Raw genomic sequence first — 14,404 nt, 5'->3', positions numbered from 1 at the left:
AAGCTAAGCCTCGGGGATTGGCAGGTGCGCTCTGTTGCAAGAGTGTTTGGCCACGAACACAGCTCAGTGTCAGAGTGCTTGCCTAGCATCCCAGGGCGCTGGGTTTGCTCCCTAGCAGAGGGTGGGAGAGTTGTTCTTATATGTGGATGATTTTTCCACGTAGTTTTGTCATTAAAAGGACAAAGAGCAGGCCTAGTGGAAGGCTTTGCAGGTAAAGACCCCTGCCGCCAAGCCTGACAGCCTGAGTTCAATCCTCAGGATTCATATGGTGGGGAGAGAGAACCGACTCCCACAAGTTGTCCTCTGACCACTACACATGTGCACATACAAATACAGCAGTTCGGACTCCCCTTTTTAGAAGTTTGACTCGGTGTAGACACACAGCAAGTGAATGAGGTGGAATTTTAAATAAAAAAAAAAAAGATTGAGAACTTCTTCTTTGATTGATGAAATATCCCACACCAAGACCAGTCAGTTTCCAGGCCAGTCAGGAGGTCCTAAACGTGGAGTGTATCTAATGTGTATCGTGTGTGTTTATGGGGAAAACCCCCACTCTGTCTGTCTCTCCTTTAATAGAGGGATATAGAGAGAGATAACTGAAGATACAGACATTGTCTTAGTTAGGGTTTTGGTGCTGTGAAGAGACACCATGACCAAGACAACTCTGATAAAGGAAAGCATCTGATTGTGACTGACTTACAGTTTCAGAGGTTCAGTCATCATCATCATGGTGGGGAGCATGACACTGTGCAGGCAGCCACGGCGCCAGAGGAGGAGCCTCGAGTTCTATATCTTGATCTTGAGACTGTCTCCCTCAGGCAGCCAGGAGGAGGCTCTGATTCCACCTGGGCAGAGCTTGAGCACTAGGAGACACCCCCCTTCCAAAATCTCCCCACCCCTGCGCAGTGATAACCTTCTTCCAACAAGGCCTCACCTACTCTAGCCAGCCCACACCTCCTAATAGTGCCCCCTTCCCACGGGTCAAGCATTCAAACACATGAGTCTATGGGTGCCAAACCTATCCAAACTACCACAGACATCCCTTTCTCTCTCTTTCTGAATCTACACGTCTGTCTCTATGCCTGTCTCTGTTCCTCCCACTAGAGAAGGTGCTCCTCACTACTGTATATCACCTCTAGATCTGAATTACTCTTCATTAGAACCGAGTGCAATGTAAACACGTAAACATGAGTCTCCCTCTCTCCAATGTCTCACGGCAGGAAAGACTGGGGAATAGAGAATTTTATATCTCCAACTTTACTCCGAAATATGAAAGGCAAAGACATCAAGAAAGCCATTAGTTTCCACATGAAGAGAAACCAGAATTTGCTGGAACCCCGGCAGAAGGTAAGGCAGCCTAGCCTGTGCCAACCCGGCCCAGCTTTCTGATGGGAAATGTTAGGGGAATCATTTTCACCATTGCCTAGATTTTAGGCAAAGAAATAACTCTGATTTCAGCCATCTTTTTTTCTCTTTTTCTTTTTCTTTTTGTCTATTAAAGCAACTTATTTCTGCTGCTCAGCTACGCTTGAATTATCTTCAGATCCTGGGAGAACTCAAGACGTATGGCGGGAAAATCTTTAATGCTACTCTGATGGTATGTAGCAGACAGCTATAGACTCCTGCGTGCCCAGGACCCTGAATATTTACAGACCAGCAGATATTCATTGGGCCCTGGCTTGGGGTTAGCCCTGTGGAAGATGCTAAGGGAGGCAGAACTGAGTCAGTTGTAATTTCTGCCCTTAAGGATGAAATTAGCTACCCCACAAGACAAAGCCATGAGGCAGGCTATGGCCACTGCTGGGGGCGGGGGGAGAACAGAAAGATAGGTCCACTGTTGCTAGCTTAGTCTCGTTAGCCTCTCAGATGGGTGGGTGGGACCTGGCTAGAAAGTGGGAGAGAAGCACAAATGGGGTGAAGTCTGTTGTAAGCAGCAACCTTGGGATTTCAGTCCATGAGGACAACAGGGACCAGGATACATGGGACCATTGGCTTGGTTGCCAGCCTGGGCCCTAATGGTGCAGAAAATGAGCTGAGGTGTGGGCCTGAGACAAGCGAAGGAGAAGCGCTCTCTGCCCTGAGCCCATTCCTCCTGCTTCCTTTGTGGAGCCTCCGCCTAGCAGAAGCAAGCAGAGCTCACGGGTATAGATTATAGACTCTCCTCCACCATGTCACCAGCCCCAGAACGTTCCGGCTTATTGGTTAGTTGAGGTTTTTTTGTTGTTGTTGTTGTTGTTGTTGTTGTTTTTTTTTTGTTTTGTTTTGTTTTTTTTAAGAATAGTAAGGAAAGAATTCAGAGCATTTTATTTTTTTTAGTCATGGGTGAGCACAATGAGACTGCTGGCCTCATAACACAGGCAGAAGAGAAGTAGGTAGTTAGAGGAATTGGAGGGTGGGGGGATGGAAAGAATCTGTGTATAAGGATGAGGCCCTAAGGTAGGAGAGAGATGAGATCGCAGAACAGGGGTCTGCAGGGGCTGGGAAAGCCTCTGTGTCCCCTCAGGCTCCAGCCCTCCTATCCCACGCCTGCCTTTACTTCTCCTGTGTCTAGAAGTGATACCAGGAAAGGGCAGCCAGTTACACAGGGCTGGCTACAAATATAAAATAATACAGACTCTACTGTCGAAGGACCTAACAGGGAATATGAAATCTGAGCATAGGTCACTGAAATAAGCAAGATGTGCCCAGTGTTCTCACAGAGTACAGAAGGGTTGGGTTCCACATGGAGGAGAGACGCTGCTCTGGTTTGAGGAGGCTGAGGCTTTCCTTAGATAACATTTTGTTGTTTGTTTGGTTTTGTTGGAACAGGGTCTCATGCAGCCCATGCTGGCCTCAAACTTACTGTATACCTGAGGTGGACCTGGAATTCATCCTCCTGCCTCTGTCTTCTAAGCGCTGGGATTACAGGGGTTAAGGGCATGCACTCACTGCTCTAGCAGACAACCTGAGTTCAGTTCCCAGCACCTACGCTAGGCTGCTCACAATTTCCTGTAGCTGCGGTGCCAGGGAATCCAGCACCCTCTTTCTGGCCTCTGTTGGCACTGGACTCAAGTACCCAGAGACACACTTATTATACACATAATTTTAATACAGTATAAAAATAAAGATTTATAGGAGATACATTTATTTTTAATTTAGCTGTGGGTGGGCCCCACGAGGAGTAATCTCAGGGAATGGTGACGAGAACCACAAATAGGAAACAGACTTGACGGAGAGAGAAGCAACATGTGGCACATACTGTGAGTCCAGAATTCCAGAAAGTGCAGCTGGAGGACCATAACTATGGGGCCAGCCTGGGCTACACAGCAAAACCATTTCCAAAAAAAAAAAAAAAAAAAAACCTGTAGAGACGTCATGTGCAGTGTGTTTATATTTTCCCAAGCTTTCGAATGGAAACTGATTTCCCTTCCCCTCTTCTGCAGCTACAGGATAGAGAATCCTACATTGCCCTTCTGGTGGGGGCCAAGTATGGGATTAGCCAGATCATCAATAGCAAACTCAACATCATGTCCACGCTGGCAGAGTTTGCCAACATCAGCCGTGTGGAGCTGACGGAAGAGTCTGAGAAAGTGAGCGTGGTCAAGATCTACCTTCAGGACGTCAAGGTAACCGCTGAAGGGTTTTTCAGTCCGGCTCCTGGCCTTTGGTATAGAGTATTCTAGGGTAGGTCCACGAGCTCTGAGCAGTAATAAAGCCCACTGCTGATATGGCTCAAAGGCCTCACATGGAGAGCGGCGAATAGAGCCCGCATTACCCCAAGAAGCTCTTGGCAAGGCTGTGTTCCGTCTGTTGGGCCATGTGTTTGATTGATGGAAAAACTCTGCACTCTTTGAAATGGATAAATAGGTCAGGATGCTTCCTGGCACACGGTGGGTCCCTCATACCTAATCCATACATTGTCTCTTGTTCCATCCTCTACTCTGCCATCCCCTCCCTGCCCCATCCACCCTGACCCTTAAAGACCTGACCTACCACAGGAAAAGGTGGAACCCAGCCTAGGGCCTTTCTGGGAGGTCCTGCGGTCACTGTCCCCTCCCTTGATTTCATCCACTGTGCTCAAGAAAGGCACTGTGTTTTACCACCCTGTCTTCATTCTCTGTCTTTCTTCCTCCCTTCCCTGTGAGAGGTCAGGTCCTTAAGACTAGCTGTATGAAGGCAGGGTGTATGGGGCAGGATAGAAAGAAAGGAGACAATGTATGGATTAGGCATGGGGACTCACCGTGTGTCGGGGTGTGCGCATGCGTGCAGATTTGTGTGGGCATGCACGTGTGTACGGATCGTCAGGGGCCAGTCTGCAGACGTGGCTTGGTATCTCTCCTTGGCCCCACAAGGCCCTGTATCTTGATCCTCTACGAACAGATATGTTCTATTTGCCTTTTCAGGTTCTGACTTTGTTGCTGGAATCCAGCAGTGCAAAAGACCTGACCTGCTTGATTGCTGGGTACTACAGGCTGTTTGTGGACCCAGCCAACCCTGTCTTCCTCTGGTCTGGAAACAGACAGCAGACTCACCGAGTGTCTGCTGAAGAAGGTGAGGTGCTCTTTCCCTAGTCGGGATAGGCCCGTTTATTTCCAACTGAGCAGTTAGTCTTTCTTAAATATTAGGGGCGCTTTCTTAGTACTTGGATTTCTCCCAAATGCCAAGGAATGCTAGGTCTTCAATTTCCTGTAGAGTTTCCCAAAATCGTCTCTAAGATCTACTGTATCTTATTTCTCAGTAAAAGGAGACGTCACTTAGAATGTGGGTGGCTCGGTTCTCCCCGTGCCTTTGCACACTGCCTCATTCTCTTTGATAGAAATTCTCAGCCTTACACACTTAGAAGAAAGGGGTGCCTGGAGCCAAAAGAGACTTGACGTTATACCATGTAAAGAATGGAGAAGTAGGGTGGGGAACAGAAAAATTAAAGGGCAGGGGAGACAAATAGTTCCCAGGTGGCTTTGTTCTATTGATGTGGCTCTTCCAGGGCAGTCCTGGTGATGTTTACAGCTGCTCCACAGGGGAAACCCTGACCAGAAACAAGTGCCTGACACTCCCACCAGTGCCACCATTGCCGGCTGCCAGCATGGCGTTGCTGATGTGGACGTAGACTGCGGTGCTCAGGATCTTACGTTACATAGCGTTTCCTCCACACGGGCAGAATAGACATAGGTATCCCAGCACTAATGATTGGAAAAAGAGATGTAGTCATCCATGCTATCTGTGGTAACCATGGAGATTGATTCCACAACCCTTGGTGCTTACCAAAACTCATACATGTTGTTCGATCCTTTCCATGAAATGGTCTATAATTTATATATAACCTATATATACGTCTGCAGCCAGTCTTTGCTACTTTATGGGTTCTCCCTTTCCCACCCTTAATCCCCCAGGTTTCACCTCTATCACTAGATAGAGGAGAAATGGGAGAGGGAGGGAGGGAGGGAGGGAGGGAGAGAGAGAGAGAGAGAGAGAGAGAGAGAGAGAGAGAGAGAGAGAGAGAGAGAGAGAGAGAGAGACAGAGAGAGAGAGACAGAGAGAGAGAGAGAGAGAGAGAGAGAGAGACAGAGACAGAGAGAGAGAACACAACTACCAACTACTAATAAACCACCTCTCCCCCTGGACGATCAACAACCCCCTATTGGGGCTCTAGCATTTATAGAGCCTCTGAAAAGTTCCCAGAATTCTAGCTGGCAAACCATGCCTTTGCTAGAGAACAAGGCAAATCAGCCACTGTGGACAGTCCGAGCAGCCCCTCATCCCTACACCTGATATTAAAATGAAAGCACGTTCTTATAGTCCCAAAATTCCAAAATGTTACTACACACGTCCTTCCACATCCCTCTCATAAAACTCTGGATTGGCTATCCTGTTGTCAGTGCCAGGGATGTTTTTCACACAGAGACTGGTCCCGAGAGCAGCGTGTTCAGTTTCGAATGAGTGAGTTTGTTGGTCTATAGCAACCAAGCGTAAGAACGAAACAGCAAGCAGCAAACGTATAGCAGAATGGCAGGTTCAGCACCAAAGTTATCCAGCAGGAATGAATGGGGAAGCCTTGTAAAAATAGTTATCTGGGAACCGTGATGGGTAAGGATGGTTACCCAGGAGAATGTCTTCTCCATGGAGAAGCATCTGGTTTTTCAGTTCCCACGGCTGGCAGGGCCACCTTTGGTTGTCTGAGTCAGCACTTAGCAACAGCTAACAGCACTCGACAATCTACATATGACAATATATAAATATCATAATTTATATTACAGTCAAATGTTCTGCCACTGAGCTGTATCCCCGTAATTTATATTTTGGTGTGCTGTTGTCATACTGTGTTTTTGGAGTTGTCATGACAAGAAGAAAGGCTTGTACATGTTCAGCCTGGATATATTTTACTCTATTTTGAGCCTGTGGTTGGACAAATCCACACGTATGAAACCTATGAATCTGAAGGGCCCTCCATAGCAGGAAGTGATGAGCTTTGAGCATTCCTTCTTTGGTTTCGCCAAGCATTTATGAGTGAGGAATAACTCAGAGTCCCGTCAGGGAAACAGCACAGAGTGTGAGTGACGCAGGTTTGCAGGGTGTGGTGGGAAGAACTGTGCACTAGAGACAGTTCAGAGACGTGCACCAGAGGCTTGGTCCCTGAAGAACACCCTGGAGCCAGGCAGATGAAAAAGGAGAGCTCATTTGAGGAGAGGGAAGGTAGAGTCGTGACACAAGACCAAGGTCAGGGGAGGCTGCAGAGGACAGCCAGTCTGCTAGGGTATGGACCAGTCGTACTGTGAGGGCTGAAACCAGGGAGGGATCAGAGCCACAGTGTGAGGACACACTGTGAGTGGGATCAGGGTCTCTCTGTGATAGGAGCAGCAAGGCCACACTATGAGAATCCCTCGTGAGGGAACTTCGGTCCTTTGCTGTAGGGAGAAGCAAGGCGGAAGGACCAAGCAGTGGACAAGGAGAGGTTCCTGGGATATCATCCCAGAGGCTATCGGGAGAAAAACAGGAAGCCTAGCCTGATGCTGCCTCTCTCCACCTTCTTAGTCTTCCCAGGAACCTACAGCCATATGCATCTCCCCTTGCTCTCTGGCTTGCATTTCAAGGAAAGGCCAAGCAACTAGTTTGCATTTGACATTCGGTTCTCCATATGATTTTGATGTTCTGACACCACAGGGGAGGTATTTGAGGAAAAGCTGAGAGACAGGAAACAATATCCACTCCTCGACAGACAGAGAGGTCTCCTTGGAAGAAAAGGTTGGACTCATTCTCTCTCCTTAGGTGGCTCAGAGAGATGAGGGGCAGGTAGCACAGTGGTGTGGCATCCTCGGGTCTTGGCATTAGTCCATCTAGTATGACTTAGGTCAGTCATGGATAACGGGAAGCAGGACACACAGGTGTCTGGCAGACCTGAATGTCAGTTCATAACTCTCAGTGTCCTGTCTATCATAGGCTACGAGTCCAGGGCCTGCAGCGACTCAGAGGAGTCCTCTGAAGTGGATTGCGTACTGGAGCCCCTTTCTGACCGATGCCTGGTGAAGCTGAGCCTCTGCAGACCGTTCGTCAGAGAGGAGCAGCGGCCTGGAGACAGCCCCACACCTGAGGTGACCAGGAGAGGCCCAAGCACCTGCGGGGCCAGCAGCATGACAGACAGTGCTGAATCTGAGGCATCGGACTCAGCCAACACCGAGAGCCGAGGCTGCAGGACCAGCGGGTCTAGTGAGTCCATGGACGCCCTTGAAGAGGATGACTTGGACGCGTGCTCCTCCAGTGGGACCAGCTTCTTCCACTTCGGCCCACCAGGCTTCTCAAAGGACCTTGATACCAACAGCCAAGAGGAAAACAGCAGGGTCGAGACCAGTGGTTTCCTGTGTTTGCTGGACCTGGCCCAGAATGCTACTCCTCGGTGCCAGAAGCTAGAAGGCCCCCAGAGCCTTGCTTCGGAGGCCTGCAGCTGGGGACCAGAACTGAGCATGGGCAGGCTAGACCCCAGGTTGTATGAGGGCAGCCGGACAGACTACTATAGCCTGTGTTCCAGCGTCTCCCCAGGCAGCCACCTGAGTGACTCAGGCTCAGAGAGCACAACCTCCCGGCAGGGAGCTGCACCTCCACCGTGGTGCCCGCAGGACTGGATGGAGGCTCAGTCCGGCTCCATGCTGGAAACCCTGGCCCTGCCTGCTCTGCCCACACTGGCCTTGGAGGATGGCAGCTCCGATGAGGAATACTACGATGCAGCTGACAAGCTCACACCGCCAGACACGCTCTCAGGTGAGCCCCTAATGCTTCCCACGCCAGCAGATCTGACCCTTAGCTGGCTTCTAAGAACCCAGGGCCAGCATGAGAGCAAGATACAGTCTCCTCTACTCTAGAGTCCGTGGACCAACTTAGGAGCCTCACGGCCTTGAGTCAAGGCTGCAACGGAGGTTTGGAGAACGGTGGGCAATGAGAGGAATTCATCCCACTGTGGGAACCAGGGAAGGTGTCCCAGAAAAGGTGTCAAATGGGCGGGGCCTTGTCAGGTGCACAGGACTCAAAGAAAGGAATGGAGTGCCCAGGAGAGAGAGTAGCTGTGCCACCTCAGATCCTGGGGGTACTTGAAATCGGGCATTGGAGCAACAAGACATCAGTGGTGTTTGATGGCCTTAGGGAGTCCAAGGGTCCCTGACCTCAGAAAGTTGGGAATCTGTTGGCTGGGTTCCTCGTAGGTCTCCCAACTAAGATTGAGAGGTTTTTAATCTATAATCCATGATCCCAAACAAACAAACACCAATGTAAAGTCTTTCCACACAGAAAGACTTCCTGGGATAACCAGAAAATCTCACAAGACACACATATGTACAAAAGGTCACACGAACTCTGTCTCCACTCTCTGGGGTTAAAAACCCTGAAAAGCGGTGCAGACATGGTGGCCTGAACCTCAGCCCTCTCCTGTGCCTCGCTGATACTGCCCTCTTGTGGTTCTCATGGCTGTTGGCAGAAAAGCCAGCTCAGCTCCTTAAGGGGCCCTTTCTGTGTGGTTCCCTCTGGCTGTTTGTCTCCCTTCCTGTTCCCTCCCCTTTTCCCTCATCTTAGCTGGCCTTTGCACCTGTTACTCTGTCTGCCCTGGCCTTCACCTGGTTGCCTTTGCACCTGTTACTCTGTCTGCCCTGGCCTTCACCTGGTTGCCTTTGCACCTGTTACTCTGTCTGCCCTGGCCTTCACCTGGTTGCCTGTGCACCTGTTACTCTGTCTGCCCGGGCTTTCACCTGGTTGCCTGTGCACCTGTTACTCTGTCTGCCCGGGCTTTCACCTGGTTGCCAGTGCACCTGTTGCTCTGTCTGCCCTGGCCTTCACCTGGTTGCCTTTGCACCTGTTACTCTGTCTGCCCGGGCTTTCACTTGGTTGCCAGTGCACCTGTTACTCTGTCTGCCCTGGCCTTCACCTGGTTGCCTTTGCACCTGTTACTCTGTCTGCCCTGGTCTTCACCTGGTTGCTAGTTGACTGTCCAGTCTTAGCCAAGGGTTCCCATCTGCAGAAAACATTTTCCAGGTTAACCAGACCAAGGCCAGCTGTGCATCTCAGTCACGGGTTCTACCAGCAGTGGTGGCTCTCTGTTTGTACCTTGCAGGGAAAGTGTCCCCAGCACACAGTACCTGGGCATTGTCACTAAATGAATGAGTGAACTCACCACCGTCTACCTTGACTTTTTTTTTCCCCGTTCGGGACTGGTCTTTGTTTCCCCTGTTGTTGTCTCACTGTGTGCTCTTGGCTGTCCTGGAACTCTCTGTGTAGACCATGGGATTAGAACAGCAATGGATATGCTGCCCTACACCAGACAACCCCACTAACCTCCTCCTGGGCTCTCCCTAACCCTGCTAGGCTAGCCCTTATACGAGGAGCAGGATGAAGGGTGTGGCTACAACTGGCAGTTGGGACTCTTATATGGGGACCCAGTCCAGAACTTAGTTCCATAGGGGTCAGGGCATCAGTGCAGTGCTAAGCACAGAGCCTAGAACTGGGACTCTCGTACCTGGGTTTCAGTTCCACTCCTGAATCACTGTGAGCTCCACAAATTCTCACCATCAGTGGATGCCGGCAGTTGAGACAGCACCTCTCAAACATGGCTGCACATCAGAATCACCTGAGGAACCTTGTTTAAAGTCTGTCAATTCCTCAGTGTTTAACTTCAGCAATTCTGATGTGGCAGGTCTGAGGGGCAGCCTAGGATTTGATAAGCTATTCAGTCCCACACACGCAGGTTGGAGTGTCTAAGACTCTGAGTTCTTGCTAACATTCGATCCTGATTCCTTCTATCCAAATCCCAAGACCTTTTCACACACTGCTTCTCCTGAGAAAGATCATTACATCGAGCACAGACCCCTCATGACAGAGTCCCTGCCGTGCACCCTCACACCCTTCACATGTAAGGTAAAATGTCAACAGAAGCAGCAGTTCTGGGGGTGAGTTAATATCACCATGAAGAAAAGTTTGATGAACACAAAGCCTGTAACTACCAACAAGCCTGAAGAACTGACAGCCAGGCCAGAAGTCTTTGCAGCGGAATTCCTTGGCTGTGTTGTCAGGGAATTATGCCTGAAAACAATGGCATTATTATTATTATTATTATTATTATTATTATTATTATTATTAACAGTTATTGAGTTGCACTCTTGATATGTTTGTAGCCCAGGTTGACTAGAAACTTATATAGCCTAGGCTGGCCTTAAACCTGTTGGGCTTCCTCAATGCTGAAATTACAGACATGAACCATCACATTTATTTTTTTATTTAGGTCAGTTTTATGTCTGTGGGTGTTTCCCCTATACATGTCTGTGTTCTATGTGTGTGTGTAGTGTCTACGGGGGCCAGAAAAGGCATCAGATCCCTTAGAAGTGTAGTTACAGGTGTTTTTGTGTGCCAAGGAACTTCAGGGAATTGAACCCAGGTCCTCTGGAAGAGCATCCAGTGCTCTTAACTGCTGAACCATCTCTCTAACATCTTTAAAAATAATATGTGTTTGTTTTTAAGATTCTGGAGGGGTTGGGGATTTAACTCAGTGGGCCCTGGGTTTGGTCCCCAGCTCCGAAAAAAAAAAGAAAAGAAAAAAAAAAAGATTCTGGAGATTTGTAGCTGACTTCCTGGACGGTCATCTCTTCACTGTTGTAAATGAATAGTTCTGTGGTCTGAGAATAGTATGAGTATTAGATACTTACCCAGCATGCATAGGATTCTGAGTTAGATCCCCAGCGCCACTGATCTCCACCAGAGCTCAACCACTGGAGAAGTGTCACACCCCAAAAAGAACTTTAGCATACTATAACTAAAAGGGAGTAAATGTGTCTTAGACAAGCAACAAAAAATGTCTACCGGGATCATCATCCCCATCTGCCAGATGAGGAGACTGGGGAAGTGGAAATTTAGCTTGTCCAAGGTTTAGGACTTGAGTCCACACAAGCCAGTGTGCTTACCCAAGCATGGACAGCCTCTCCACTGGTCCGTGCTTAATGTGATTTTCCTTGTCTTGATTTGCAGGGCCCAGAGCTGCCGATCTGAGTGCCATGAGATTGCAGAGTCATTCTAGAACCCGTGGCTCCGAGGAAAGCCTGCATCCGGGCCCAGAGGGAGGAGAGCCAAGCAGGCAGGGAGGGGTGAAGAAGTATGCCAAGTCCCCGAGGAAAAGAAGGTCCTTCCTACAGACAGATCACACCTCCCAGGTCTCCTTCCCCATGGAGCCATCCGCCTCCCAGGAGAACATGGATGATGTGTGCTACTATGACAGAGAGCCCTACCTGAGCCTCACTGCCCCCTCCCCAACTGTGTCCTCCCTGCAGGACATGAAAAGTGAACCAGGCCTCCTGGAGACCAAAGCCTTGGGGTTGCTGGCTTCCCTGAGGGAGACAAAGAGCAAAAATCCAGCCTCCAGGATCATGGAGATGGAGCCTGAGACCATGGAAACCAAGTCCGTCATTGACTCTCGAGTGTCTTCTATCTCTGCCATTCGCCTCCGAATTGACCCGGGCAACACAGAGAATCTTGAGGCCAGTCCCTCGGCTGTCACCACCGATGGTTCCTCAGCAAGCATCCCTCACAACCCCCATCCTTCCAACCCAGGTTCCTCCAGCCCACGGGCTGCTCAGGTCAGGCCCCTTCAGAGCGTATCTCCAGGTCAAGACGCAGGGGGTACCACCCCCAAAGGGCTCCCTGCAGAGCCTCAAGACAGCGCCTTCCCCCTCTCTAGTGCTGACCCTAATCCAGACACCCCAGGGCCGCACCACGCCCCCCAAGGAGACGCCTCAGAGCTGGAAGAGGTGCGATCAGAAATGGGGTCGGGATCTGTTTTAATAAACCACATACAAGAGGTTACCCCCCAAATCGCAGGGCCTTTGTGTCCCGGCGATGGGCCTACTACTAGTGGGGAACACGGAGTGACTTCGGAAGAGATGGCCTTGGATGCAGCTGAAGTTAGGCAGGAAAATGCCCCCAGCCTGTTCCATAAGGGGTTTGGGAAGGACTCAGGTGATTTCAAGGGTGACGGGTTAGATAATGTTCCACCGGCCCTCGACGACGCTCATGCTCCAGCTGGTGAAACAGAAAGCTCCTTCCACTCAAAGCCGCCTGCAACAGGTCTGGGACGAATCTCTCCCAACTCTGAAGGGGAAAACCAAGAAGCCCAGGAGCAGGAGCTGTTGGCCGAACTAGACTTGGGCCCTAATTTCTTACTTGGGGAGCAGACCATTCAGTCAGCCGTCCCTCCAGAGCCGGTCGAGGCAGAGCAGCTCGACCACGTGATGGGAGAAGACTCGGTCCCCGTGGACACTTCTCAGCAGGTCTGTGTCCGTACAGTACCGCCCCTGCCAAAGCTTTCCCCGTGTCAAGAGGAGCCCCGCTCAGCAGATTCAGGCCACGGCTCCCCAGCAGAAAGCAAAGGTGACAGTCCTATCACTTGCCTTCCGCCTGAGAGGTCTTTCCTGTGCTTCGCCCCAGAGAGCCATCCTGAAGGCTCCAACAGTCTCAGCAGGGTCACCTCCTTCAGTTTCGCTGGCATGAATGAAGTGGCGCCTGCCGGGATTGGCATAGAACACTGCCGATGTCAGTTCCCCTATGCCACATGCTTCCGTGGTCTGCAGCCTGAGACAGAGGAAGAAGACGGGGACCCACAGTCACACCCTGCCGCCCCTCTTACCTCACCACCCTCTGCAGGAAGCCAGGTGACCCTGCCCTGGAGGGCAGCCCGTGCCTACAGCTGCACCACACCCCTGTCCAGGAAAAGCCACATCTGGCCAGAGTACTGCTCCAGGGCTCTGAGGCAGCTGAAAACTGCCCCTGCAAATGCCCCTGAGGGCTTTGTCCAACTCACAGAGAGCCTGCTGGAGCTACAGGACATTTTAGAAGCCTCCTGGGGGGTTGGAAACAAACACCCCCCTGACAAGTGCACCTGGCATTTTTCAGAAAGTCGGAGCCGCCTGTGCATGGGCTCACAGAAGCTCCTATCCAGCTGTCAGCATGTGATCAGAATGGACCAGTCCCCCGAGGAGATGCAGGGTGCTGTGCGGGTCACTTTCCAGCACCTGGTCCAGCTGGCCGGCCTCTGCTTCCAGTTCACAGACTGTAGCCGCTGTTCCACCCGGCACAGGGAAGTGGCCGGGAACCTGAGGGACGTGATATATACCTACCACCAATTCGTGGAGGCCGCAAAACTCACCTGTGAGAGAGGTTACCATGACCTCAGTGTGAAACTCTTGGCCCGCCAGTGCACAGCCCTCACAGCTGCTGTATTCTGTTTGACCCAGAAGTTCCGGGCATCCACTGCTCTGTGAACAGGTCACCGACACAGGGCCTTTACCTTGCCTGGAAGGTTCTCCAAGGAGCCTCTTCTAGTTCACCCACTCCTTTAAATGTTTACGTCATAGAGTATTAAAATAAACTGCTGCTTAATCTTGTCTTGTTCTGAGCGATGGTAAATTTGGATTAAAAATGTTCCCTCATGCTCAAGTCAGCATTCACTTTCTTTGCACCAGGCCTTTACTGGGAACTTGAGAAAACAGGCCGTATGACGTAAGCCTTTCTTCCCGGATCAGATGTGCTAGGGTACAGATGTCCAGCCAGCCAGCAGGTATCAGGCAAAAAAAAAGAGTCTCAGATTTTGTCCCAAGAACTCAGGGATTGCTGGTCTTGGTTCTCCTGTTACATTAGTTTGGCACTAACCTGCACAGACAGGCTCCCAAGTCAGCACCTGAGCCCGCTGCTGCAACCACAGCTTGCCACTAGGTGGCAGTAAATCCCCTAGCTCAATGGTTCCTAACCTCCCTACTGCTTCCACTCTTTAATACAATTCTTCATGTTTTGAGAGTGACCACCAACCACAAAATTAGGTCGTTGCTACTTCATAACTAACTTTTCTACTGTCTTGAATCATAATATAAATATCTGATAGTCAACCCCTGCGATAGTCACCCCTGAACCT

The 14,404-nt window shown here is 50.3% G+C and overlaps 1 protein-coding gene across 1 annotated transcript in view; it reads left to right on the top strand.

Moving 5' to 3' along the window:
• Frmpd1 (FERM and PDZ domain containing 1) overlaps positions 1 to 13,928 on the top strand; it is a 98,941-nt gene extending 85,013 nt beyond the window's left edge. Inside the window, exons 11-16 of the mRNA XM_032891292.1 lie at positions 1,221 to 1,347; positions 1,502 to 1,597; positions 3,423 to 3,605; positions 4,383 to 4,530; positions 7,414 to 8,229; positions 11,473 to 13,928. Of these exons, the coding sequence (XP_032747183.1) occupies positions 1,221 to 1,347; positions 1,502 to 1,597; positions 3,423 to 3,605; positions 4,383 to 4,530; positions 7,414 to 8,229; positions 11,473 to 13,757 (3,655 nt within the window). The 3' untranslated portion in view covers positions 13,758 to 13,928. The remainder of the gene's footprint in view (positions 1 to 1,220; positions 1,348 to 1,501; positions 1,598 to 3,422; positions 3,606 to 4,382; positions 4,531 to 7,413; positions 8,230 to 11,472) is intronic.
• Positions 13,929 to 14,404: the final 476 nt, after the last annotated feature.

This window comes from Rattus rattus, chromosome 1, assembly GCF_011064425.1.
Source record: "Rattus rattus isolate New Zealand chromosome 1, Rrattus_CSIRO_v1, whole genome shotgun sequence".
In the NCBI taxonomy this organism is placed as follows: Eukaryota; Metazoa; Chordata; class Mammalia; order Rodentia; family Muridae; genus Rattus; species Rattus rattus.
This window is presented reverse-complemented; position numbering and strand designations above follow the sequence as displayed.